Below are 25,579 nucleotides of genomic sequence, written 5' to 3'. Positions count from 1 at the left end.
AGCAAGCCAACTGGTTAAAACCTCTCTGGTATGTGGGACAATGGTTAAAATAGAAATATGGGGAGGCCTGGCATATTGATTACATCACATTCTCACAAACCTGACATGGCATGAACTACATACTCACAATAGTGGAAGCAACCACTGGATCGCTGGAAACATATACCATGCCTCATGCTACCACCCAGAATACTATTCTGTGTCTCAAAAATCAAGTCCTGTGGCAGCATGGCACTGCAGAAAGAATTGAGTCAGGCAAAGGGACTCAGTTCCAAACAACCTCATAGATACTTGAGCCAAAGAACATGGCACTGAGTGGGTGTACCACAACCCCTATCATGCACCAGCCTCCAGGAGAATTGAACAGTACAATGGACTGCTTAAAACTACACTGACAGCAATGGGTGCTGGAACTTTCAAACACTGGGATACACACTTAGCAAAAGCCACCTGGTTAGTAATGCTAGAGGATCTGTCAATTGAGCTGGTCCTGCCCGATCAGAACTTTTACATACTGTAAAAGGGGATAAAGTCCCTGTAGTGCACATTAAAAATATGCTGGGGAGGACAGTCTGGGTTATTCCTGCCTCGGGTAAAGGTAAACTCATTTGTGGGATTGCTTTTGCTCAAGGATCTGGGTGCACTCGGTGGGTAAAGTAGATCGGGGAAGTCCAATGTGTACCTCAAGGGTATTTGATTTGGGGTGAAAACAGCCAATGAACTGAACTACATGATGCTAATTCCTAAATAACCCTGCCACTGCATATCATCATCTCTATGGCTGCTATATACTAACAGCATTATATTAAGAATGACCCAGGTTAATGAAGAGTGAGCTTTGATGGAGTCAGGACTGGTTTCAACAACTGGCACCCAGCAGCTTCCTCAAGATCAAGATCTTCAACCTGCGGACCGTGGGCACGGCCCACATCAGATACACCAGCTAGGAGCTATAGATGCAGCATGCAACAGATACTACACACCATCCTCCTGTCGCATCCAATGTCAACTGCCCACCACACCGCACCGAAAACGTGGTCCCCACTCTGCTGATGAATGTCACCCACTCCACTGACCGAGCAACCTCTGCATCATCTCTTCTGCCGTGAAAGACTGTCATGAGATGTGGAGCCCAAAGTTACAGACTAAATGAACTCAGACATTTTGGAGCTATGGCCCATAGACTAAGGGAATGATATCTACATGCATATATCAAAAGACAGGAAAAGCTGTGGTGATTAATTGGAATGTATTGGAAAGTGTGTGACTTGAGCATGACGTGGATAGCATGGAATAAGGGGTGGATACTGTCCTCATTTTGGCTGGGATAAGAGTTAATCTTCTTGTTAGTAGCTAGAATTGTGCTGTGTTTTGGATTCAGTATGGGATTTGGTATGAGAAGAATGTTGATAATATACTGATGTTCTTAGTTGTCACTAAGAAAGCAAAGACTTCCCAATTTCCCATGCTTTGCTAGTGTGCAGCTGCACAAGCAGCTGGGAGGAAGCACAGCCAGAGCAACAGACCCAAACTGGCCGATGAGATATTCCATATCATGAAACATCATGCTCAGTGTATAAACAGTGGGCCAGGAAGTGCTTTCTTGCTCTCTTCCAGGATTGTGGTTTTGGTTTTTTTGCTCTTCTGTGATCGCTAGCTAGGACTGGGCTAGAAGGATTGAGCAGCTGGACAGTGTGTCACTTGTTTGTATACTCTATTATCATCACCATTATTATTTTATTTCAATTATTAAATCATTCTGATCTCAAGTCCCCTTACCTTTACCCCTCCAATTCTCTTCCCCATCTCCCCAGACAGGGAAGGGTATGTGAGCGGTTGCATGGTGTTTAGCTGCCAGCTGTGTTTAAACCACAACATCAAGGGAAGAGGAAAAGAAATAAAGGGGAAAGGTAGCCTGTGTTTTCAACACAGGAACAAGTCAAGTCAAGTCTTCAAAACACTGTGATATTCCAAAGTGCATCCCCGTCCTTAAAGCTTGTTGAGATTATTATTTCCTCCTCAGCCAAGTATGCTCCTAACTCTGAAGGAGTATCTTCCGTTCTGTTCACTGACTTCACATTTCTATCACCTAAACATCCTTTGAAAGGCCCCAGGCAAAAGCAATCCAGAAGACTAAAGGAAACCTTGATTTACACCTTAGTTCCTGAGCCTCTGTGTATGCCTTAAGATCACAGGCAGCATATTTGGTTCTATTCTGAAACATTAATACTTACTCTAATCAGCTTCCATGATTGTCAAAGCAATGTGAAGTCTTCAGACAGCAGAATTTGACCAGTTTTTGTATACAGACAACAGCAAGAACTATGAAGACTGGAGTTTCAACTGAGAACAGATTTTTTTTTTTCTTTTTTTTTAAGATCTAATGTTGTATTTAAAAGACACACCTCTAGTTGTATCTGGGTCAGCAGAAAGTGACAGCAGCATATTGTTATTATTTGGATCAAACTTAAAAAAAAACAAAACTAAACTAAAACGTCTCATACAGGTAATGACCATTAACACAGGAATTTTCCTGACCGTGGGTTTCATTCATTGAATTTATGTCCAGATTTGCCTCAGATAGAAGGAAAATTAAAGTACAAGTTGTTACCAGGCAAACAGTTTTCCACTTAAATACCACAGTGTAACATGTTTTGATGCTTTTTGAAAATTGGGGGTTAAACACTGTTTAGTAGTTACATAATTTTTTAACTCCCCCCAGACATCTTAACTAAATCCTAAAAATTCCTGTAAAGATACTGGATAGCTTGTCAGTAAATTGAAAAAGAATATTTTTTTGCAAGTTACCTTTCATCTACATCCTGGAACAAACAGGTTGGTGTGTGCGTAGTTGTAAAAATTCTTTTGTCAGGAGGAATTCTAGGTGCTGAGAGAAAAATAAAAGATTAATAAGTGGGTTTTTTGCATATATAAAATACTTCAGGCTACACATTTCTATTGAATACTGAGTAAAGTCTAAAAGTCTGTCTAAGAGCATATAGGAAAACAGCTTACTAGCTCAGCTTCTCAACAAAGGCAGAGAGCAGAACCAATTATCTTTCATTTAAAACTGGAGATCACCGACAGTAACTCATAGTTGGGTTTCTTAGGCTGAAATTCATCTGTGCTACACCACATGGAAATTCCCATGGCAGAACATAGAACAGTTCTTACTTTCAGGAAACTAAACTAGTCTTTGTGCACTCAGAGGCTTACCTTCATAACCAGAATGTACTTTTTCTGCAAGCAACACACAGCAAAGCTGGTCCTCTGCTATTTCTGGATCTTGCACTTTGATAAGATAAGGAGTCATCCGAAACGGGTGATAGCAAATCTCATTTTCACGCTCCTTTCCCGCACTAGTAATTAAACAGAGTTAATTATTTCAACAGATACATCTTGTGCTAAACAAAGCTTTCATTTATTTATTGTAATTTCCTCATGACACAAGGACTGTATGGTAGCTCCTAAAATAGCACCCAAGAATGTAACTTTCTGAATTTTTTTTTTTTTTTTTGTGGCAGAGAAGCTAATTCTAATGGCATCCTTTGCATACCAACGGCAACAAAGAATCCTCTCTACTTCCTGAAATAAAAAGAACAATTGCTTTAAATGGAAATTGATGAAAAAAGAAAAATGCATCTCCTATGACAGATTAAGTTATTTTGTTGAGCCAATAATCTTAATCTGTGACATTATACCCTTCAGAGGGATGAAGACTACTACATCTTCTCAGTTAACATAAAGACCTTCTTTTACTGAATATTTATCCCTATCTAAAAAGAACAAAGACTCAGAAATTCTTACCTATAATAACAGTTATTTACTTAGTAAGAATCTAAAGCACAGTAATGAAAAAAACAACCATTTACACAGTGATAAAAAAAAATTCAGTTGTAATAAGTTTGTAACAGCACAGCTTTATAAAACTAAAGCTTTTGGAACCAATATTAGTTGGATACAAAAATCTACAATAATACTAGCAGCACTTTTACAGTACATCCAACCCAACGCTCTGGAGCAGTGCACTGTCTGTATTTTGTTTAAAGTTTACTTGTACCTTAACGATAAGTATTTATTTACTCTAGAAGTAATTAAGCAATAGGATCCACAATTTTTTTTACGGAAATGCTACCAGAGATGCAACAAGCAGTTAAGAAATCAAATTGCACAAGAAAGAACATGGAGTAAGTTGCCAGCATTTCCTAAATAAAAGCAACTAAAGGGAGAGGGGGCAGGCAGCAAACCCAAAGGAGCTGTGTCATCTAGTAACTGCAAAAGAGAAAAGTCGTTACCCTCATGTATCTCTCTCTATGGGACACCTGAGATAAATTTAATATTAGACATTAGTCTTTTGGAATGAAAGAGAGTCTGTAGCAGGTGCTCAACAGAACAGTTCAATTAACATGAACTGAAGACTTTCCATATCAGCTTCCTTTATGTTCAAAGGCAATATTCACACTGATCAACCTCTAAGATGCAACTTCCTGAAATCACTTTGCAGTTTTCTCTGGAGCTTCTAGGAGTTAATCAACTATAGGACACGCATATGGTTTTGCCTTATGTTCACATTATGGAAAAGTAAGAAACTTACATACCATATAGTTCTTATAAAAGCCAAATACTTTTGTAATGCATGGTTTCATAATATAACCCTAAGCTTTATAATACTGTTGTCTTACCTGATGCGACAGAAAAAAGATTTCTCTTCCATGCAGTCCTGGGTGGAAGACTCTGGAAATATTAAACAGATTGCATAACAAGTTACATATTACTATGATATTATGATATTTAAACCAAGAATTCTTCCTTAAGCGATATAGGCTGAATTCTTTAAAATGTTTATGTTCCCTGAAGTCTCTGTATGTATTTCCTAAACAATGTACTTCTTAAGCAACTAAATCTGAATACCACCCAGATTGTGAGGCTGGTGTGGGAATCACAGCTGCTTGCTTTTTAAGCCTTCTACCAAAAACATATCTCAGCAGTTCCCTAGTTTGAGCTGTTGACTCGATCAGCTTTTTCACTGTACTTTATAGTGTTGACCAAAAATTTGATTATCTGGAACTCCAAACTTTGACCTTTTTCGTAGAAAGGCACTAGGGCAGCTAGATCATCAAATCCACTTACTGCTAGCCTCCCTCAAAAGAAAAGAAAAGAAAACAAAACAAAACAAACCCCACAACATGAAAGCTTCCTCTCACTTTTTAAGCATATTTCCCTCCTTCTCTAGAGTAGTCAGAAACTGATTTTCAAGGCAAGCTCTGGTCTTTCAAAGGCCTGTGTGCAGTACTTCTGGATATTACATTCTGCGGCAGCTGATACATGGGATAGTGTATGTAATTCCACTTACCACATTTTTGAGATTTGAAGCTATACACAAACATAACAAAACTACAGCAAATGTTTCAGAAAAAAAATGCATAACTGAATAATATCTGTAATTAACATCACTCGGTCAGAATTCACCATGATCCTGTTCTGAGCCAGAGGTTGGATTAGAGACCTCACAAGGTCCCTTCCAACCTGCTTTATGCACGCATTACTTAGTACATACTTATTGCTAATTGTTTTTTTCAGATTAAAAATGGTTCACATTTTTACTTAATAGACTTAGTATATAATGGATGGGAATTTCAAACATTTAGAGCAGATCTTGAATTTCAAGTGTTTAGTTAAAATAGTTTGCAGCTATTTCTCAATTCCTAACAGCTGTAGCTATTCTAGTAAAACAATCCTTCTACAAACAAATATGAAGTGCCCTAAGACATTGGATCCTTCATCATTAGCATGCCTAACATAATTTTTCTAAGGCTAAAAGAACAGAGCCATGATTACACTTGGTGAATGCACAGTGACAGTAGCTGAAGTACATCTTTCTACACTGTAATCAAGGTGTCCAGTATTCAAATCATAACCAGTTTAAAAGGAAGGAGGTATTACCCCCCTTATATCCAAAGAAAATAAATTTTAAAGAAAAACTGTGGTCATTTGATTGCTATCGAAAGTAGAAAGCAAACCCACTATTCAGCATGAATACCTGCTTTGTTTTCATTCATCATTTGGATGAAAGGGGCACAAGAACCAATAAACAATGACATTCAGAAGACTTTTAGCCAACAGACAAAGCCTTGCTGATTTATAAAACTGTGTATTGTTCAGAGATGTTCTAATAATGTATCCGTGTTATACCCTCAAAAAGTGATGCAGAAGGATGAAGGATATTAAAAATCAGCTCAATTATCTGTATTTGTGTGACTGAAACATCAGAGAACTGTTGAGACCACTCACCAGCTCTATTGCAAATATTCCATGATGGTAATCTGTATGGGGTGGTAGAAGTATAGAACACACTGACGTCCTGAGGTGCCAAGAGCTCCACAAATTTGGCATTTTTAAAATAACCCTTCTTACAGTGGAGAATAGAAGCAGCTTGATCAGAGATGTACAAAATTTTCCCAGTGATCAAAGAAACAGCTACAGCAAACATATCCTGAAAACAGAAAGCTCAAATTATTTAGACAGTTTAAAACATTCTTCAATCCAGTATGTATTTCTTAGAAAAATGCTTAAGATATAAAAGCATTAATAAATTAAAAATAAAAATTAAGGCCATGGTATTAAACCATATTTGTTTAGGGAGCAATAAAATAAAATTAATCTGCTTATGAAGCAGACATAGACAATACACTTTTTGAACTATGCAGTAATACACTAGCTATCTTACCAGGTTACAAGCCCCAAATATCATGGCCTAAAATTTTACTATGTAGAATGAAACTATGAATTAAGAATTAGAGAGCTTCCAGCTACAAAACAGCACATTTTCCCTGTGCTTGTTACAGGCATATTTTACATTCATGAAATTCAACTGGTTTGTGAAAGGCTGTTTATGTTAGCTTGCTCATCCATCGAAAAATGAAAAAAAGTGCTCTAAGCCACTTGGTAAACAATGAGAGGTGGAAGAAAGTCCCACACAACCATACACACACACACACCACTTGTATCATTTCACATTTTTTCTTCTTGACACAGAAGAGCTTCCTGCGTCATAACCTGTACTGCTCTATCCGCTAACACTATACACAAACTTAAGAGCTGTCGTCAGAACACTGGTTTCACAAACTCAGATGCTTCAGATCAATTGAACAATGTTTATCATATTTGGTTGAAGTTCTTAGTTGTACTCTAGACTTCCTATTTATTTCACCTTGTGGGCAACCTTTGCTGTTCATAGATACAACAAACCCCACCTACTTCAAGCTAGGGAACATCCCCCATCATGGCATTATTTTATTCATTTCAGAACTTCATATATTCAGGCAGAGGCTTCAAAAAAAAAAACAAAAAACAAACAAAACAGTGAAAGGCAGTCTAAGCTTAGATGCAATTATTATTATTTGAAAACTCCATAATATATCCCTAAAACACCAGGAATGTAGAAAATAAATGTAAAAAAACAAAACAAACAAAAAAAACCAAAAAAAAAACCCACTATAATTTTACTGATTTTACTGCTGAAACCTACATTGATTGTCTTAGCTGTTCTTATCTAGATGAGAAGACACAGTATCACTGGATCACATGGTAAGCCTACTCCAGTTGCAAAGACTAGACAAATACCACACCAGAGGACACAACACACAGGGATTCCAACATTTTCACCACTTTTCAGTCACACTAACACAAAGAACTGGTGAAACATAAAATAATCCCTACTGATAAGGATAAGCTGAAACAGTCCACCTTGACTAAAATTGTGAAAGTTACTCTGCAACTTTAGCAGGTGTTCTAAAATGTCTGATCTATTGTCTATTGAGACAATCTAACGATGTCTCAACAGTGCATTATATCACATGGATGCTGAGATATGTCACACCATCGTCTCTAAGCACAATGTACAATTCAGAGGACCAAGGAGTTTATACTACTTATTTCCCACCTAACTGAGACGAAAAAAAAGCTTAGGTGGAGGTGCTATTGGCAAAGTCTGCAAAGGCACAGAGTTTCTACTCAATATCCCCTGGGAGGCAAAAGACAGCTTCTTCAGCTGATTGGCCTAGCTACCAACTCGAATCTTGTAAAAAGAAGGCATGTCTCAGAAGTCCAGCTCTAAAAAACATTTTCAGTACACACTACAGCCTTAGGCCACCATACTCACTGCATTTTTCATGATGTATTCTGAGGTTATAGTCTCAACTTCTTCCACCGTGTAAGACGACACGTTGAGTCCAGCAGGCTGGGATTCATTAATCATCAACAACTGGTAATACTCCTCATTGGCTACACGAGAACATTAAACAACTTATGTTCAGAATTAAAAATCTCATCAATAAACATCCAGCCTGGAAGCAGCAAAAGGCCAAAATATTTTTTGGCATAAGCACAGAATGGACAGTTGGGAAATCCAAGTATTACTCCAAATTAGTTTTTCCTTGGTAGAGCTTCTTCATCAGCAACTTAAATAAAGTTACCCATCTTAATATACCCATATGTGTGTGATCATATATTTTGGTATGTTTGACAGTTCAAATAGTATAAAATGGTAAATAATTTTCAATTAATTTTCTAACTCAACAAAATATCAGTAAAATATCAAGCATCTAGAGAGCTGCTTTCACTCCCAAAGGAACACAAGCTAACAGAGCCACCAAATGGGAATACCAAGAAAACATCTGTTTGGAGAGGTTTTAAAACATAATAAACTTAGCTTTACACAGACAATCACATTTCAATTCCTATTTTAAATGTTTAATTTTATCCAGGTTGTATCTAGGTAGTATCATAATTGATTGATTACCTTTAACTTGTTTAATGCTTTTAAGGGCATATTTCAATGTTGTTAGGACACTAGATTTGCCTTTAATTCTCTTTTCAGAAGGAAGGTGAGCTTTCAGCTCTTGTAACGTTTTCAGCAATTCCTTTTGTGTTTTGGCTTTAGTGGACTGCTCACTACTGTAAGATTAAAGACAAAAAACAAAATGTCACTTGAATGCTTGAAGTGACACACCATCCTCATAGAAGCCCAAATACACTAAATTTGTACAGCTAGTCACATTAACTTTTCCAGTACTTAATATCAACATTCAGAACTTACAATAATTCTTACATCAGCTGGGATAATTTAAAATTCAAGATTTACCACCACCTGAAGTCTTATTGTAAAATGTACTCTGTATGTACAACAGTACATATACCCAAGCACCAGAGAACTTTTTTTTTTGCCAGTCTCCCTCCTCCCTTTTTAGTGGTATTTTCCTTAGTTCCTTTCAAATTCAAACTCATAGAAATGTTCATGGACTTCAAAGGAGAGAAGCAGGAGGTCCATTCAAGTCTTCACCTCCTGTTCGAGCAGGTTCTCATAAGAAAGGTCCCTGAAAAGGGAATGGCAGTGGGAGAGCATCAAGTTAACAAAACAAATGGAGAAATCCTTGGAACAACGTATCCCAATTAAGCATGGTAATACATTAAATAAGATAAAGAAACTTGACTAAATATGTAGGGTAAAGAATCAGAGGAGGCTGGAGACAGAAACTGCATTCACACTTCTCAGGTGCACGTTCAGAAGTGCTGCCTCAGTGCAGAGGGTCAAACTACAGAGATTGTCAGTGCCAACATCAGAAAATTATCATTTTCCTTTTCACTTCCCAATATCTCTCCCCATTATGAAGAGGTGCTGACAAAATCAAAAAGGAAGAGAAAAGAAGGGAAGGGAAAGGAGGGGGAAGATGACAAAGATGGTGGCAGGTGGGTAGGAAGCAGTTAAAATTAAAAGTCACCTTGTCTTTCTCATTGGAGTAGATTTTAAAAGCTAATCAGTCACAACAACCAAGAGGATTTTAGAACTTTTCTTAAACCTTCCTGAAAATAAATGCCTTCCCACCAAAAGGAAAGTCTTCTCTTATCACCTGATTGTCATGGCTGGCAGTCTCTAAGAAGTTACTCTAAGAACCACTGTAGAAACAACAGTCTTGGCAACTGCACTGCCCTGTCTGAAGTGCTCGATAAAGTAGCTTCAGCTTCCAGGTAATTTTCAAGAGGATTTCTTAATATTTTTCTAGGAAGTTTAAAAAGTTCTTCAGATAGAAAAATTATCTGACAGGTTTTGGGTGTATTTCACCAAAAATCCTTGGAAAGCGACAAAGCTGGCTTGCACTAGAGAATACACATTGTTCTTGCTTACAACACAATGTACTATGAGAAACAGAGCATTCACCTAATCAGTGGTCATTTTGTACTGAGAAATAATGGCAAGGGGCAAGACAAAAGAGTATAGTACTCCCTTGGGAAACATAATGTTCATTCTGTGTATTAAAATCACATCTACAATGTGGCCTGACAGTTTGGACTGATGCAATCAAACAGGGCCTTGTTAATAGAAGAACCCTCTACTCTGGCAGTAGGGAAGAAGAAAGATTATGAAATAACCGAGCATACTGCTGTTTTTGTATTCTCTGAGTATGCTTCATGAGAGCAGCCACAATCTTCTGCAAGAAAATGAACCTTTCCAAATTGGCCTAGAGCAGCAGCAAATACAGAAGATGGGCCTCCTTGAAAAATAAGTTATACAACTCAAAAATGTTTTTACAAAGATCAGTAGCGTCAGGCACCATAGCCAATTACAGGGAAGGTGTGACTTGCAGAGGACAGAATAAGCAAGTTCTATAAAGACAGAAGCTTTCCATTTTCCCTTATGTGGACAGTGAACCAGAAAGGTACCTATAGATATTAAACTAAGTAGTTGGTTGGTGCTGATATTGAACCCAAGACTAAATCTATAGCTTATCAGCCTATTTTAGTCTTCTCTCTAAAGATCACTCTCTAGATACCCTCAGTGCCCCGTTCCCAAAAGATGATCAGATTCTGTTCTGCAATCCTCTAGCACTGTGCCTGACAACCAGGGAAAACACTGTACCATCTGGATTCCTATTTCTTTCTGAGCAGAGAGCTGTTACTGAAATTTAAAACAAAGAGGTATCACAAAAACTGTAATAAGTAACCTCCAAAAATCTTGCAGTGAAGAACATGGAATAAATCGGAAAGGAAGATCAAGAAATGCCTTTAGTTCACTCTCTCTTTCATACTAAGCAACATGAACTCCAGAACACAATTTACAATTGAAAACACAGCATGGAACAAGATCTCCAGGTGCCTGCAAGGCAGACACAGAAAATAAATTCATCAAGCACCAAATGATGCAAGGGTGTAATTTTAATTTACCACTTCTCTAGGAACTGCATCAGGTAGAAACAGTTTCAGGTAGGTACATGCAGACAGAGGCCTTAACATCAGTATGCTATAGCTAGATATCCTTGATCTGCTCAGGATCAAGTTTTGGTCTCCTGACTTTTAAGCTAACTTTAAAAAAAAAAAACCCAACAAGTACAGTAGGGCACTCTGAAGTGTCCAGATTTGAGCCTTCAATGCCACCACGTTTCTCAAGGCTATCAGGGTCAGAAGCAGAGCTCATACAGAGGGGATTCCTGCAGCTGGTGTTGGTTTATCCTTACAGACTTGAGGCTTGAATCCTGGCGAATGGAACACAGGAGAGGCAGATAATATGGCTGCTGAACATCAGAATACATCCAACTCAGTGGGTGAGTTCTGATGTAAAACACTACTAGGCTGTCCCCAGGAAAGGGCTTCAAATTAAATTCTGAAGAGCAGAAAATTTAAAGAAAAGCTTCAAAAAACCACTAGAGCTAAAGCAATACTCAAATTGAAACGCAAAAATAAAATTACAGACTTAAGCTACCAAATAAAAATAAAGTAAGATGACTCGAAAGGTTACCGCACAACTTGCATGGAACAGCAACAAAAAGCTCTAATTCAACCAAGTGGTTAATAGGACACGCTATTGATTATGGACAGGAAGAGAATCAAAGATGGGCTTTCTTGTGTACTCTTCCAGGTTTAGCCAAACAAAACAAAAAAATAAAACACAATGCTATTTAGGTTTCAGCATTTAGCATTACATACATGCAAATGACTGAAAATATATGCACATTAATTTACCTGCATCCACTGCTAGACTGATTGTGTTCAGAGTTTGCAATCATCAAACTAAATGCATTTGAGCTTGAGCTAGAATAAGGAAAAACAGAAAGAGGTTCATATTAGTAAACCTAACAAACAACTTTTAGTTCATCTTAGCTTTTTATTTTCCTATTAATGACTGTCTATCTAGGCAAAAAACCACTAACTTTAAAAGCTTCTGCCTGGTACAACAATTGGAAACTATAGCTGTTACACATTTGTCTAAGAAGATTCTTCTTACTGTAGCTTTGCTCTGTACTCAAAGCTATTATTAAAAAGCTGAAAATAGCACAGTTGCATCCTTACAAATAAGGGTAGACTGACACTTTTTGATATACAATTACAGAAGCTGGTTTACAAGAAAATATATAAATAAGGCAATTAAATATATAATGATATGAAGAAAGATTCAAATTAAGCTGGCCTTGCAGCATACTAGAGAACATCTATGAATTATAATATATTACATAATTTACACCATATGAGAGTACAAGCTAATTAGAACACTGAGATTCAATCTGAGGATACACTGTATACTCCAGTTATTATTCAGAAATTAGATTCAAAGGGAAAAAGCCTTTAGTGACAAAAATAAAAGTGAAGTTTATTTAATATTAGCTACTACCTTTTATGACAGTCTGAAGATTCCATGAGCATTGCTGAATCTTTCCCATTTTCATCAGATTCATGGCCGTGAGAATCATGCCCACTCGAGTAGTTTTCATTTGTGTCATTTCCACTGAAGTCATTCCCACTGGATCCACTGCTCATTTCAATATCTTCCTGAAGAACTTGAGGGTGTTCGGGCTTTGTCTGAATTTCTGAATCTTCAGCAATCATCTGGCTATGATTATTTGCAAGTCCAGAATAATCACTCATTTTCTGTTGCTCTTTTAAAGAGAATGATGAGGAAATGTTTTCACTGACACCACGTTGCTGCTCAGGGTTCTGCTCCTCACTGCTAGAGTAGAACTCCCTGAACTTGAGAGAGTCCATTTGACACTCATTAGAACCACTCTCACGATCAAGAGCAAATCAAGCCATATTCATAATTTTCTCTCTGTACAAATTCAGTTTGGAAGTAGAGACCTACAAATCTGAGGAGGAAGGGAAGAAGAAAAATAATTTTGTTTGCCTTTGCTGACAAACTGGAATTCTCACTGACTGATGAAATTGAAAGTGATAAGTGATATTCATGGTTAATATACTCAGCCTTTGAACAGTGAAAAGTGTAAGTTAATATAATTGTAAACCTAACAATATTTTATTGTGGAAAAGGTATTTATTTTTTAGCAAAAACACACACAAAAAGAGGAAGTGGAGTAAAAACTCCTTAAAAGTTTAAATATTCATTTATTTCCTATTCTCCTACTTGATAATTTTACTGCCTGGATTTGGACAACAGCTATTATTATTTTCAGTGAAATCATTCCCCTGGCTTCCAGTTTACCTTGATAAATAAAAAGATTCCATTCAGACATCAGAGGATTCCTTACTTGGTTTGAAGGTTGTTCGGGTTTGGTTTTTTTTTAAATACGTCTTAATTTTTTTCTTTTAAGATCAGTTCAGCCATTTTGATTAATTCCTCATTTCTCTCTTTGTGTAAGAGCCACATAGGTACGTAAACTGAACATACACTAGGAACAGGTGTACACAAACCTGCCTATTTATCAACAACAAAAATTCAAAAATTCTAACACACAAATAAGTCTGAGAATAATTTTATCTACTGATTATCACTAATTCAGGGGGGAAAATTGCATTTTTTGGAAAAGTAAGCTTAAAACAAAACAAAAAATACCTGTTTCTGAAGCAAACTTTAATGCACTAGGCTCAAAATCAGACAGTACACTGAAGCGAATGAAGAACAGACTAGTACTGAAGAGCCATCAAAGTACTAGAGAACAGCTCAATTTTATGCAGAAAAAGATACTTAATCTGACTCATTTCCTCATCTATTTCAGCAACCTATAGAGACAACAATACTGCCAAACCATGAACTGAGATTCTCCAAACAATGTACTTCATCATCAAGAAAAAAAGGGTTGCTTTTAAAACAACAGAACCATGTTTGTTCCTTCCTCTTCGTTCCTTCAAAATATTCCAGATTACAATTGTTGACTAATAAACCTCTGATTGGAATAACAAAGTCAATGAAAAAATCTGCAACTAAGTTTTGCTAATAACAACTGCAGCAGCTTCCTTTTAAACACAAAAAAAAAGTATTTTTTTTAGAAAGCCTGTAACAGAAAACATTGCCTTAATATTCATTTAAAACACACTATGATTCAGTTCCCCTTCCCGCCAAAACAAAACATTGAAACTCTTTTCTTACCCTCCTAATTGCTGTTTTTCCAGACATTTTACATTTATTTTGATTTTTTTTTCAGAAGAAAATACTACTCTTCTCCTCGTTTGGCCAAAGTAATATGCAAGATATCTGTTTACATTTGAAAGAGGAAGTGTAGTTTAAGGACATTAATTTAAGCTATCAGTATGGTATACAAATATTTTTTTTCTTTACAAGATTATTCACTAGTACTTCACTATAGGTAATAACAAAAAAACCCCTTTGGGTAGAGTAAAATATACTAACATTTCACTTCTGCATGTATTCACTTCAGGTACTCTAATCCAGACTAAACAGACACCCTGTTATTCTGTTGTATTGAACAGTAGTATGCAGGCAGGAAATTACACTTCGGTCCAGAAAAAACTGTTAAGAGCTAAGTAAACCACTTCTGTCTTAGAACATACATAACTGGAACATGCAATAAAATAATTTTCACTCTTAGATTAAACTCTAGGATTATTTCACAATGGCACACAACGCTGGTGGCCAAGGATTAAGTACATCAGATAGTTCATCTCTGATTTAAAGTCTCTGGTAGATAGAGCTTACACTTTCACCTGCCTTGGTCTGCTAGACATTTTAATGAATATGTTCTTTATCCCTGTATATAGTCCACTCTCCCCACACACACTCCCAATGAGCCTGACTGGTTAGCGGTACCCATGCTAGCACCATGGCCTGTTCTTAACAACGCAGAGCTGGCCACAACTCATTTTGTCTGAGTGACTGAAAATGGCAAAGGGGTTAGGAGAGGGAATGGAGAAGGTGGCACTGGGAATACCTATTTGGACAGCACGTGAGACAAACCTCTTGTTACTGCAAGGGTAAGCATTTTACAAATGTGTTAATCTATTCTCACCCAGGAAATGCTTTTACCACTACTTCAAGCGTTGTAGAAATAAGAGTATCTGTCTGGTTAAACAACTGAACCCACTCTCTCAAGAAGCTGTTTCTCATGTGTCATCTGCACTATTTCTCAGAGGGCCCTGAGGTTGTCAAGTTCTACAGAGGATTCAGTCAGTAAAGGTAGTCTAGCAAACTAGCAATGGGATGGCTTTTTACCTTCAGCCTTCAGAGAAGGTAACCTTGGAGATCATCTACGTTATTTTGTGCACTTCAAATAAATGCCTTATGCACAAAATTACACAAACTAACCCTGTCGTGATTAAAATGAAGCCTTTGGAAAGAAGACAGCCACAGCATCAACTGAAAAGGAGGTCTGACATGTAGGAATTTAAGGTGACATTGAACATCCCTCATACTGTATTCTGTGCTAAAGGTAGGGGTTTCGTCCTATTTTTTCCTGACCAAATGCTAAAGATCTTTAGACGCAAGACACAAACATACTGCCATAACCAAAACAACACTATCTGCTAGGAAACTATGTTACATGATTTCTTTAGAGGTAGGGGAAAAGCTCTCAACTCCCTCCGCCCCCACAACCTAGGCTGCTATACATAAATCCCTTAAGGAAAACTATATAAATCACTATTGATAGGTTCATAAGCATAAAATGCCAGAAGACAGACTCTCAGTGTAGCCCTAAATTCTCTAAAGTTATGTGCATTACTGTAATATTGGGCTAATTTATCAGGAAAAATGTGCTATTTATGGGAGAGCAATAATTGCACCACAGCTTTCCTACTCCGGATGCAAACACTTTCTATTTCAGTCTTTAAGTGTGAGAAACCTCTTCTCCTGAATTCTGAAGCCAAAGAGTACTATGTATGCTGTAGTATTTTCAGGCTCAAGAGTTGCCTACAAATGTTTTTTGGAACAACCTTTCCTTGGAAAATTATCTCCCCGAAGTCTTTCCTGTAATCTCTGGAAGTTTAAGAGTCAATGAAATTGTGCCTTAGCTAGCACACAGAGCCTTACAGTTTGAAATTCTGAGCTGTTAAATGACTGATGAGTCATTTTTTACACCTCCAAATACCATCTATTGTCTCATCTCTTCTCTTCTTTCCCTCACACCTAGGCCAGCTTCTGCCAGGTATTCATAGGAAGCTTCAAGTAGTGCTCCTTGAGGTGGAAGAGAATTGTTCCCTATACATATATAAGCTGTCCAATAATTTTAGAGGAATTTCCTGTGCCTCTTTGAACAAGAGTGGAGTAATAAATGACAGTCAAGATTTCTGGGTTTAAAAAACTATTTTTATTTTAAGCAATGAGTTCAAATTAAGAGAATCACCAACAGAAAAGAAATAGGAGATACCACGTGAATTTTCTTCCTCTCGACACCTAGCAGAAACTTGTGTTAGGAAATTCTTAAGTTGTGTTACTTCTTTCTCTAACTAGCAACACACCACAGCTTCTCCACCTTTGGCTGCAATTAGTAACTATGCAGTTCCTACGTAACTACATCACACCGGCTAGAATTTGGAGTCCAAGGACAATGGTGCCAGAAACAAAAATAAGTATCCTAGTAATGAAGATACAAGTTTGACCTTTTTAAAAAGGTATCTTTTGAGAAGAATTGGCTCAACTCTTTGAGGTAAAATGGTGTTCTAAGGCAGGACTGGAAGATAAATTTCACTGAAAGTCAGTCTTGCACAAGATTTCATCTGTTTCAAAATCTCAAAAGCCTCAGTGCTAGAGGCACATACCAGAGTAAGGAATACAGCAAGAAAAAATAGGAAGGAACAAGAAAAACATTATGATAGATTTCCAAGAGCTTCTGGGGAAAGAAGGAACAGGAGTGTTTCTAAAACAAGAGCTTGCATAACAAATAAAAAAGCCAAGATTCCCCAAAGAAGCAATGTTAATATATGACACATTTGGAGACATTTTCTAAGAAGAGATTGGAGCAACTGTGAAAAAAATAACAGACTGGCAATTGCCCTACACCATGCTCTGCACCTGTAATTTTAGATAAGAACTGATGTATCTGGCTAGACTTTACTCTCAGAAAAAGACAGACCTTAAGTGGAACATCTGCCTGCATGCACAAGCACCACGCAGACACTTCAGGAGCACAGAGGGTCAGTCATCCCAGAGAGATTAATTAATGTTGAAACTAATCTCAGTCAAAATGCCACAATAAATTGCACTTATTCATCCCAGTTACATGCTTGAATAAATTTCCAATCAATAACCAAACAAGAATGAAAAGGTAAAAGCTAGCATGCCTTCCCAGTCTGACGCTCTCTCCTGTTAACATAGTTTGAGGAAGGTAATTGCATCTCATACCAAGTTCATTAAGCAAGTACAGACAGTCACACAGAAACAAAGGAAGAGTTCTTTTAGGTTTTATCTTGGAGAAGTACATCAAGCCAGGTTTTTTTTCTTTATTTTCTGCTGCACCTTTCTAAACTTTTAAGGGAGGTTGTCTATTTTGACCCTGCAAATAAAAATTATTAATCTTAAATTGGCACCAGTTAAGCCTGATCTTAAGACAACTGGCTCACAAAAAAAACCTTCTACTCTTCTAGACAGAACAAAACTCAAAGTCACTCTGGCAAAGACTAGAACTCTTTAAGATCCTAAGGCAGTGTAAGAAAAACACAACGTAATTCCACTGAGCACTAACAACAAATGTAGGCGTTAATACGCCAGGTTAGATGTGCGGAAAATGTCTTCTTGTTATTCACTGGCTACGTTAGCGCCTCTGTCCTGCAGTAAGACCATGGAAACAGCCTGAACCTTACTGTCCCCAGAAAAAAACACCAAAATATATATGGACAAACATGTGAAGAAATAATGGTTTTATGCTTTGGAAAAACTCTCTTAAGAGGGGCTGTAGAACACCAAGGAGGCAAATTTCTTTTGCAACTATGGCATTTAAACTCAAAAAATCTTGTTTCAGCAGAGATCTGGATACATTCAGAGAATAGATTTTTCCAGATTTCTTTTCACACAGAAAAAAGTATCATGTCTAGTACTGGCATTTAAAGAATGAAAAAGTAAAAAATCCAGAGTCAAAATTATTTAATTCAAGAACTGAGTAAGACAACATCTGAAGGTTTGAGTCTAAATTTGCAGGTAAAATTAACTTATCAATATTCCCAAATGAAGCAAGAGGCACACCACAGTTTATTACTATAGACATGTGAATATTTGGGGACTCTTAACTGTATTAGCACCAATAGGAGACATTCCTAATGGTCAGGGCTCAATTTTACTTAAGATCTTATAAACAAGAAGAGTTTCCACATGTCTTCTGGATGATTGCTTTGCAAAATAGTAAAAGTTTTCTCATTTGTATGACAAATAACTAGCTGGGGTTTAATCATATCATGCAATTCTAGAGAAAATTGAAAATCAACAGCTACAATTAATGCATTCTCCCTGTGCAATTAGGCGATAATTATATGCTTGGTAGTAGCAAAATGTTAGGAAAAAAATGTTAAAAAACAAACAATAACCAAGAAGTTACTTGTCTAACTGGACAACTTCACCAGCATTAACATTGAGAGCTTCACTTTTTTCTGTCAAGAGACAGAACAATTAACAGAATACCTTCACTAGGACACTTTCTAGGAAGTGGGAATAAAAAAGAAAGATGGCAGTATTCTCAGACTTCATTATAAGTAAAAATAACAAAAGATGCTTAAGAATTTCCTGTAAGACTTTTTTGAATATAAAAAAAAGGAAACTTTATTTTTTAATAGATTCCTCATCTCACTGCAAGTCATCACAAACAAGTTTTGATCTATTTCTCAAGAAGGAATGAGGTATAAGTAAATTTTCTACTTAAGTTTTTATCAACAACATCTAGTATATCACAATTGCTTTGATAAAATCTGAAATTCTCAACATTCATTTCACAATTTGTTGATAAAGATTCACCTTTCAGTTCAAGAGAATCCTGAACACAGGACTGCTACTTAAATGAAAGTTAGTAATAGCTCTATAAAGGTCATCCTAATTAACCACTGCTTACAGCTGCCCCTTTACAACAGACGAACTGACCAAGACAGTCTAGAGCACTCCAAGTGCCACTGAATTTATAGCAGCACCTATACAGGAAGAGGTCAGCATAAGCACCAGGCCAGGGCCCTTGCACCCACAGCAAGGATGCTTCCAACCAGATTGTTTCCACAGTGAAGAAACTCAAACCTGAATTTAAGAATAAGTATGGTTTTAGGCTAAAAACATTTTAGCTTCAAATAAGGCAACTCCTAGTTTATACCCAAAAAATAGTTCTGAAAGAGCATATGTAGGACTGAAACCACAGTTCTTAAGATAAAACAAACACAGAACAATATATTTACTGCATAAGCTCCAGGGGGGCGGGAGGGGAAGTTCTACTAACATAAATCATAACAATTATGCATGTTTCTTACCTGTTTTTTTCTATGAAAAGTTGGTAAAAGTGTTTATCAAGCTCCCTCCCAGCTAGCATCAAATGCACGAAGTACCTAGGTCCAGAGTCTCCCATATGTGTTTAATTCTTGTCTCATCCTCTTCTACTGGAACTCTTTGACCATTACAGAGTCCGGACACCTCTATAACTATAAAATATAAAAGAAATACCTGGGCCCCCCAACAGTGTCCTCTTCAAACAGATATCAGAGAGATGCTCACAGCTATGCGATGCCTACGCAGATAAATGTTGGTTAAACACGAAACTGTCATCCAGCAGAGAAATTGGATATAAATTTGCATTTTAAATACTTTTGGTCTAAACTAAGGTCTTATGGAGTTATAAAATAACACAATCCTCTACACCAGATAAAACCACCCTTCCAACTCACTATCATTATGCTAGCATAGTATGTACATGCATAGCATGTACATAGCCTGCATGGGTTGACACAGCCACGAAGAATGAAGGGCCAACCTCTCCAGCAGATAAGAGCAAAATGCCCCATGCAGTCAACAGGAGCTGCAAGTCCTTAAGCAGTTGGGTTAGAATACCATTTTAACACTGATCTGAACTCATCTACATTGCTGTAGGCTTGGTATGAGCAATAAATAGTTTACTAGACAGTAAAAAAATTTCAATTCACAGAATGACAGAATGGTTGAGGGTGAAATCGATCTCTGGAGGTCATCTTGTCCAACTCCCTGTTCAGGCAGAGTCACCTGGAGCAGGCTGCCCAGGAGCACGTCCACTTTTGAGTATCTCCAAGGATGGAGATTCCACAGCCTCTCTGGGCAATCTGTTCCAGTGCTCGCTCACCCTCATGGGGAGGGGGAAGTGTCTCCTTACATTCAGAAGTCTGTACTAACAGAGTCCATCAACACTATTATTCTTCCTAATAAAAACAGTTTCCCCAGGAAAGACACTGTGAATTTCTGCAGGAAAAAGAAAATCTGAAAGCTCTTCTATTAAATCTAGGAAGCTAAGTCTGTTGGTACATGCCACTGCCGTGTAACACAAAGAAACAGTAGAATAAAAATCAGAAGTTCAGAAGATAAACATTTGTGTGGCAAACAATTGCATCACTATAAGTGCTTTATTAGAATATGCAGAAGGAATGTTTGGAACAAAACTTTGGAACTTGCTCAAATCCCAAGCTAACCATTTTGGAAGGCAGCCCACGTTAACATGCCTTAATTTAAAATGCTGCACGTCTACCAACTGTTAAAAGTACATTTGTGCTGGCCAGACTTAAGGAAGAATTTATTCACAACATTCCATTCTGCATAATGTAGAACTCCTGTTGGCTTTGCAACAAGTCTCAGATTATGATATAAATCTGTGTACATTGGTTCACAGAATCACAGAATGTTAGAGATTGGAAGGGACCTCGAAAGATCATCTAGTCCAATCCCCCTGCCGGAGCAGGACACCTAGATCAGTTCTTTAAATGTTTTGTCTCTGTCTATCATATACTGATAAAACAGGGTTTAAATTATAAGCTCTCTATCTCTGAGGACAAGAAGCGTCAGAAATTGCCATACCTGGAGCTACTTGCAGATTTCACCATTTTCAGCTTTGACACTGAAAACATGGAATGTCTTTCAGCACTAGTTAAATCCTGGTTTAAAAACAGCTCTTCCAATTCCCTCATACTAACTGATCTTCCTGTAAACTATACTTCCTCAATGGAGTTAAGTTTCTGCTTTCACTAATCAAGATCTACAAGAAATTAACCACAAGGTCTTGCCTGCCTAATTATGAAGCAACCTAGCACCTCTCCAGTTTGATGACCTCCACCATGACATAGATAAAAAAAAGTAAAAAAGGTTTAACAAAGCCTAGGTTTGAAGAGGATATTCACAGTAGCAGCATGTACAATTTTAATTTGGTATCATATTGGCTTTATCTACTTAATGCATTTAAGAAGACTAAGAAAAAACACTCCTCATAAACTACTTTAAATTCTCATAGTAAGCCTTTCTACAATGTAACTGAAAGCCAAGATAAATCTACACCAAAAGGATTTTTATCTGAAACTAAATACAAGTCATTCAAAACAGGCATTTTATCAGTTTGAGCAGAATTAGAGGTGGTTAAATTTAATCTTCTGATTTTTTATTATTTATCAAGAGGAAACATACAGGTGACTGAGTATGCCCAAATTTCAAAGAACTAAAAGAGTTCATCCATGTATGACATCTCAAGGTCTTTTTCCACAGAAGGAAGTCTAATTTGACCAGTATACAAAGGATATAGAACTTGTGACAGCACTTCCTTCAAAGATACAACTATTCTAAGCATACAAGACTTCAAATATAAGAAAAGAATTAACAACCTGCTTTAGAGAACACACCTGTATTACAGGATCCCAACCAAGTTCACTTTCTGTAGAGAACTGAAGTCATACCTGCAGCATTGAAAACAGAATATTGTCAGCTTTAAGACCTTTCATATCACATTTTGTAGTAACAGAAAAACAATATTTTTTCACTCAATTAGACACTATAGTATTAATTACTACAGTATAGTAATTAATAAGTAGTACTACACTATTAATCCTCACAGTCTCAGTTACAATTTCACCTGTATTGCAATATTACAGTACTATCCAGAACCACTATCCTTCCGTTTCCTGTCTTGGGACAATATTGTCCCATCATCAGATCACATATAACAAAACCATTTGGATAAATTTTCTTTACATCAGAGATGACATGCCTCCACCATTCTGCTTTAAAACTCTTAGCTGTTTCCCTTTTTTTTGCTCCAATAACCATCAACTTTTCTTCATTTTCGAAATATTTCCATAATTCTGACCATCTATTCTAATTTCTTAATCTGCCACACATCCCACCTGAGTTTTAATAAGCTTATTTTGTCATCAGCTTCTCACACTGCATGTTTATGTTTGATGCATCTCTGATGTCATGCATTCAACTTCTCAGAGATTAGAATAGTATCAGCCTGTTAGAAAGTAGAGCACAAATGTCTAAAAAATACTGTCAGAAGCTAAGAGCTGCTTTCTAAATCAAAGCTTAGAAGCAAACATTTTCCTTTCTCCTCGCGAGCTATTATCCTGATTATCTGAGTAACACTAGCTACTTTGTTTTCTAGACGCCAGGATTTTCTTCTTCATTAAAATTTCTTAAAACACCTGCAAGAGCAAAAGACTGGAAATTATTAATAAATTTCTGCACAGCAAACCATGCAGACGTAGCACTTGATACTGGATGCTACACTAAACTAAAGTTTCCTAAAGATTTAGACAAGCCACATCATTTCCATGTGCTTCATGATTTGTAAAACAGGTCTTGAAAAATTTAATGCACTATCTTTTTATTTTTCAGCATTCTGACATTACAGCTCAAAGGAAGCATTCAAAGCAGCAATAACAAAAAAATCAGTTCAGACTCACTGAGAAAGAACTGATATTATAAATCAGTTCCTTGGGGACAGTAGAAGACACTCACCTTAATGAATGTACTATTCACGATCTTTCCAAATCTGAAAGTGTCATCAATATATTCCTATTAAAAAAAACCCACCAAGTTTTATAAGCAAGATAAAAAATTATTTATGAAACATAAGTCCACTTAATAATGCAATATAAGCCCAACCATGTAAAATACACATTCCACAAATTAAGAACAGTTATAAAGATTACACATACAAAAATGAGAGGAAATGCATGAGATTTTAAAGATGAAAATATTTACTATGATTTTAACCAAACTTCTAAATTGGTTCCTTGAGCAACGTACAGAATAACTATTCACTGAATTCTCTTCCCTTTACAAACATAAGAAACTCCCCAAAATTCCATCTCCATGATCTTCACTTATTGTTAGAACATTGTTTAGATAATACAGACATCAACACAGAGCATTTAAAAATCAATCATTCACCCATCTGAGAGCATCCAAGCTGAAGAATGAGTATGATTCTGTGATTCTGTGTATTATCTAGTCTAAAATGTGCAGTCACACATTCAATTCAGGTTTCTTCTTCCACAGATTAAAATCTTAAAACATTTCATCACCAAAACACAAGTTCCAAATTAGCCTTAGCAGATTAACAACTCTTCAGAGACCTAATTCAACCAAGGAAACCTACACTAGTTTCATATTCCAAAATACAAGTATGCATTCTCAAAGCAAAAGCTACTCCCAGCTTACTAAATCTTCCACTTATTTTACTTATCTCTGTTAAAAAAAAAAAAAAAAAAACCCACACCAAAAAAACACCCACACAGAAGCTTCCTTAGCTATGTCCCGTGGGGGGCAAACAGAAAAAAAATAAATCCTTCAGTCTTCGAGTGATGGTTCGTAAATGGACCTAAGCTTATGTCATCAGTCACTTCTATTCTTGAAGCACCCACGGCACCACTATTTAATTTCCTTCCAGTTTTAGACTGGTTTCATTGTTTTTAAAGCTGCTTATTCTCCCTGCAGGATAACTAACAGCAAAAAGTTAGCCTGAGGTAACAGGACAAAGTCAACGCAGATTTACTATGAATAGCATGGTACCAGCGCAGTGTTGAACTTATGAGTTCACCTCATGGAGGGTCAATCTCACCTATGCTGTGCTGACCAACCTGGGCCAAGCTCCCAATTCATCATTTGCTTCCCTGTAACTATAATAAGCGAAGTACCAAAGTAATCTCCCCTTCTCCCCTCCAAAAAACCTTCAGAGCCACTCCTCCATCACCTAGCAGGAAATGTGCCCTTTTCTGCCAGACCAGAGGCAAAGTTTATTTTACCCTTTCAGGTAATCTTCTGCTCAGCCCACCACCTGGGCTCAAGTCTCCACAGTGGATCTGAACCGATCATCCCCAAGAGCCATCAGAAACTGTCCTTCTCCAGTTTATTCCTTCACCTTGAATAATAAGCCATGGCCCAGAGCTAAGTTTAACTGCCAACAGGCTGGGTGTTTGCCATAAAAAAAAAAAAAGTGAGCACAGACATGCAGCCCATGCCAAGACATCTTGTGAAGAAGCTGAACACAGTCTCACTTACCTGCCCCACAGTAATTTCTAGACATCCTTCCTTCTAGTGTTACAATAGGTACCTTCGTAAAGGTGAACTCAAATTCTTTGTATTAAGCGTGAATTTAAAAAGACGCTTGATTTTCTCTGTAAACAGAAAACACTATTCTCTTCCTGAGTGGAACTGGAGAAGGAGATCAGTAGTCAGAACTTCTCAATATCTGCATATGTCCACTCATGTAGTTTTTGACCAAAATAACAAAGATGATACATTCGAGGAAGTAACACAGAAAAAAGGGAAAAATTATCACACTCCACTGTGCAGTCATGTATTTCACCTTTATTATAGGTGAAACCAGATCTAAAGTATCTACAACACCATATTTCAACTTCAAGATTTGTTGACATCGCCACAAAGCAGTATATTTGTGCGCCTGCTGCTCCCCTGCCTTAAAAAGGGCAGAATTTCACCATGGGGTACTAGATTTACAAAAGTTCCAGGTTAATGCTGCTCTTTAGACATTGCTGCAGTTCATACCCAGTTAAAGATTTCAGTCAAAATGAAAGTCCCATTCTGGAACACTCTATGCCGAATACATCCAGAAGGAGACCAGTAACAAGCAGCGTCCCTCAGGGGTCTGTTCTGGGGCCAATGCTGTTTAATATCTTCATCAATGACATAGACGGTGGGATTGAGTGCACCCTCAGTAAGTTTGTGGATGACACCAAGCTGAGTGGTGAGGTTGACACCCCTGCAGGATGCAATGCCATCCAGAGGGACCTTGACAAGGTGGAGAAGTAGGCTTGTGAAAACCTCATGAGGTTCAACAAGGCCAAAAGCAAGGTTGTGTACATGGGTCAGGGCAACCCCCAGTATCGATACAGGCTGGGGGATGAA

The 25,579-nt window shown here is 37.3% G+C and overlaps 1 protein-coding gene across 1 annotated transcript in view; it reads right to left on the bottom strand.

The window, feature by feature from the left end:
• PER2 (period circadian clock 2) overlaps window positions 1–23,224 on the bottom strand; it is a 44,894-nt gene extending 21,670 nt beyond the window's left edge. The window contains exons 1-9 of the mRNA XM_010073509.1: window positions 23,168–23,224; window positions 12,662–13,133; window positions 12,016–12,084; window positions 8,801–8,955; window positions 8,162–8,283; window positions 6,292–6,493; window positions 4,683–4,734; window positions 3,217–3,359; window positions 2,809–2,887 (exon numbers count right to left, since the gene is read on the bottom strand). Coding sequence (XP_010071811.1) covers window positions 2,809–2,887; window positions 3,217–3,359; window positions 4,683–4,734; window positions 6,292–6,493; window positions 8,162–8,283; window positions 8,801–8,955; window positions 12,016–12,084; window positions 12,662–13,032 — 1,193 coding nt within the window. The 5' untranslated portion in view covers window positions 13,033–13,133; window positions 23,168–23,224. The remainder of the gene's footprint in view (window positions 1–2,808; window positions 2,888–3,216; window positions 3,360–4,682; window positions 4,735–6,291; window positions 6,494–8,161; window positions 8,284–8,800; window positions 8,956–12,015; window positions 12,085–12,661; window positions 13,134–23,167) is intronic.
• Between the last annotated feature and the right edge of the window lie 2,355 nt (window positions 23,225–25,579).

The sequence above is a fragment of the Pterocles gutturalis genome, unplaced genomic scaffold, assembly GCF_000699245.1.
Source record: "Pterocles gutturalis isolate BGI_N339 unplaced genomic scaffold, ASM69924v1 scaffold19477, whole genome shotgun sequence".
Classification (NCBI taxonomy): Eukaryota; Metazoa; Chordata; class Aves; order Pterocliformes; family Pteroclidae; genus Pterocles; species Pterocles gutturalis.
This window is presented reverse-complemented; position numbering and strand designations above follow the sequence as displayed.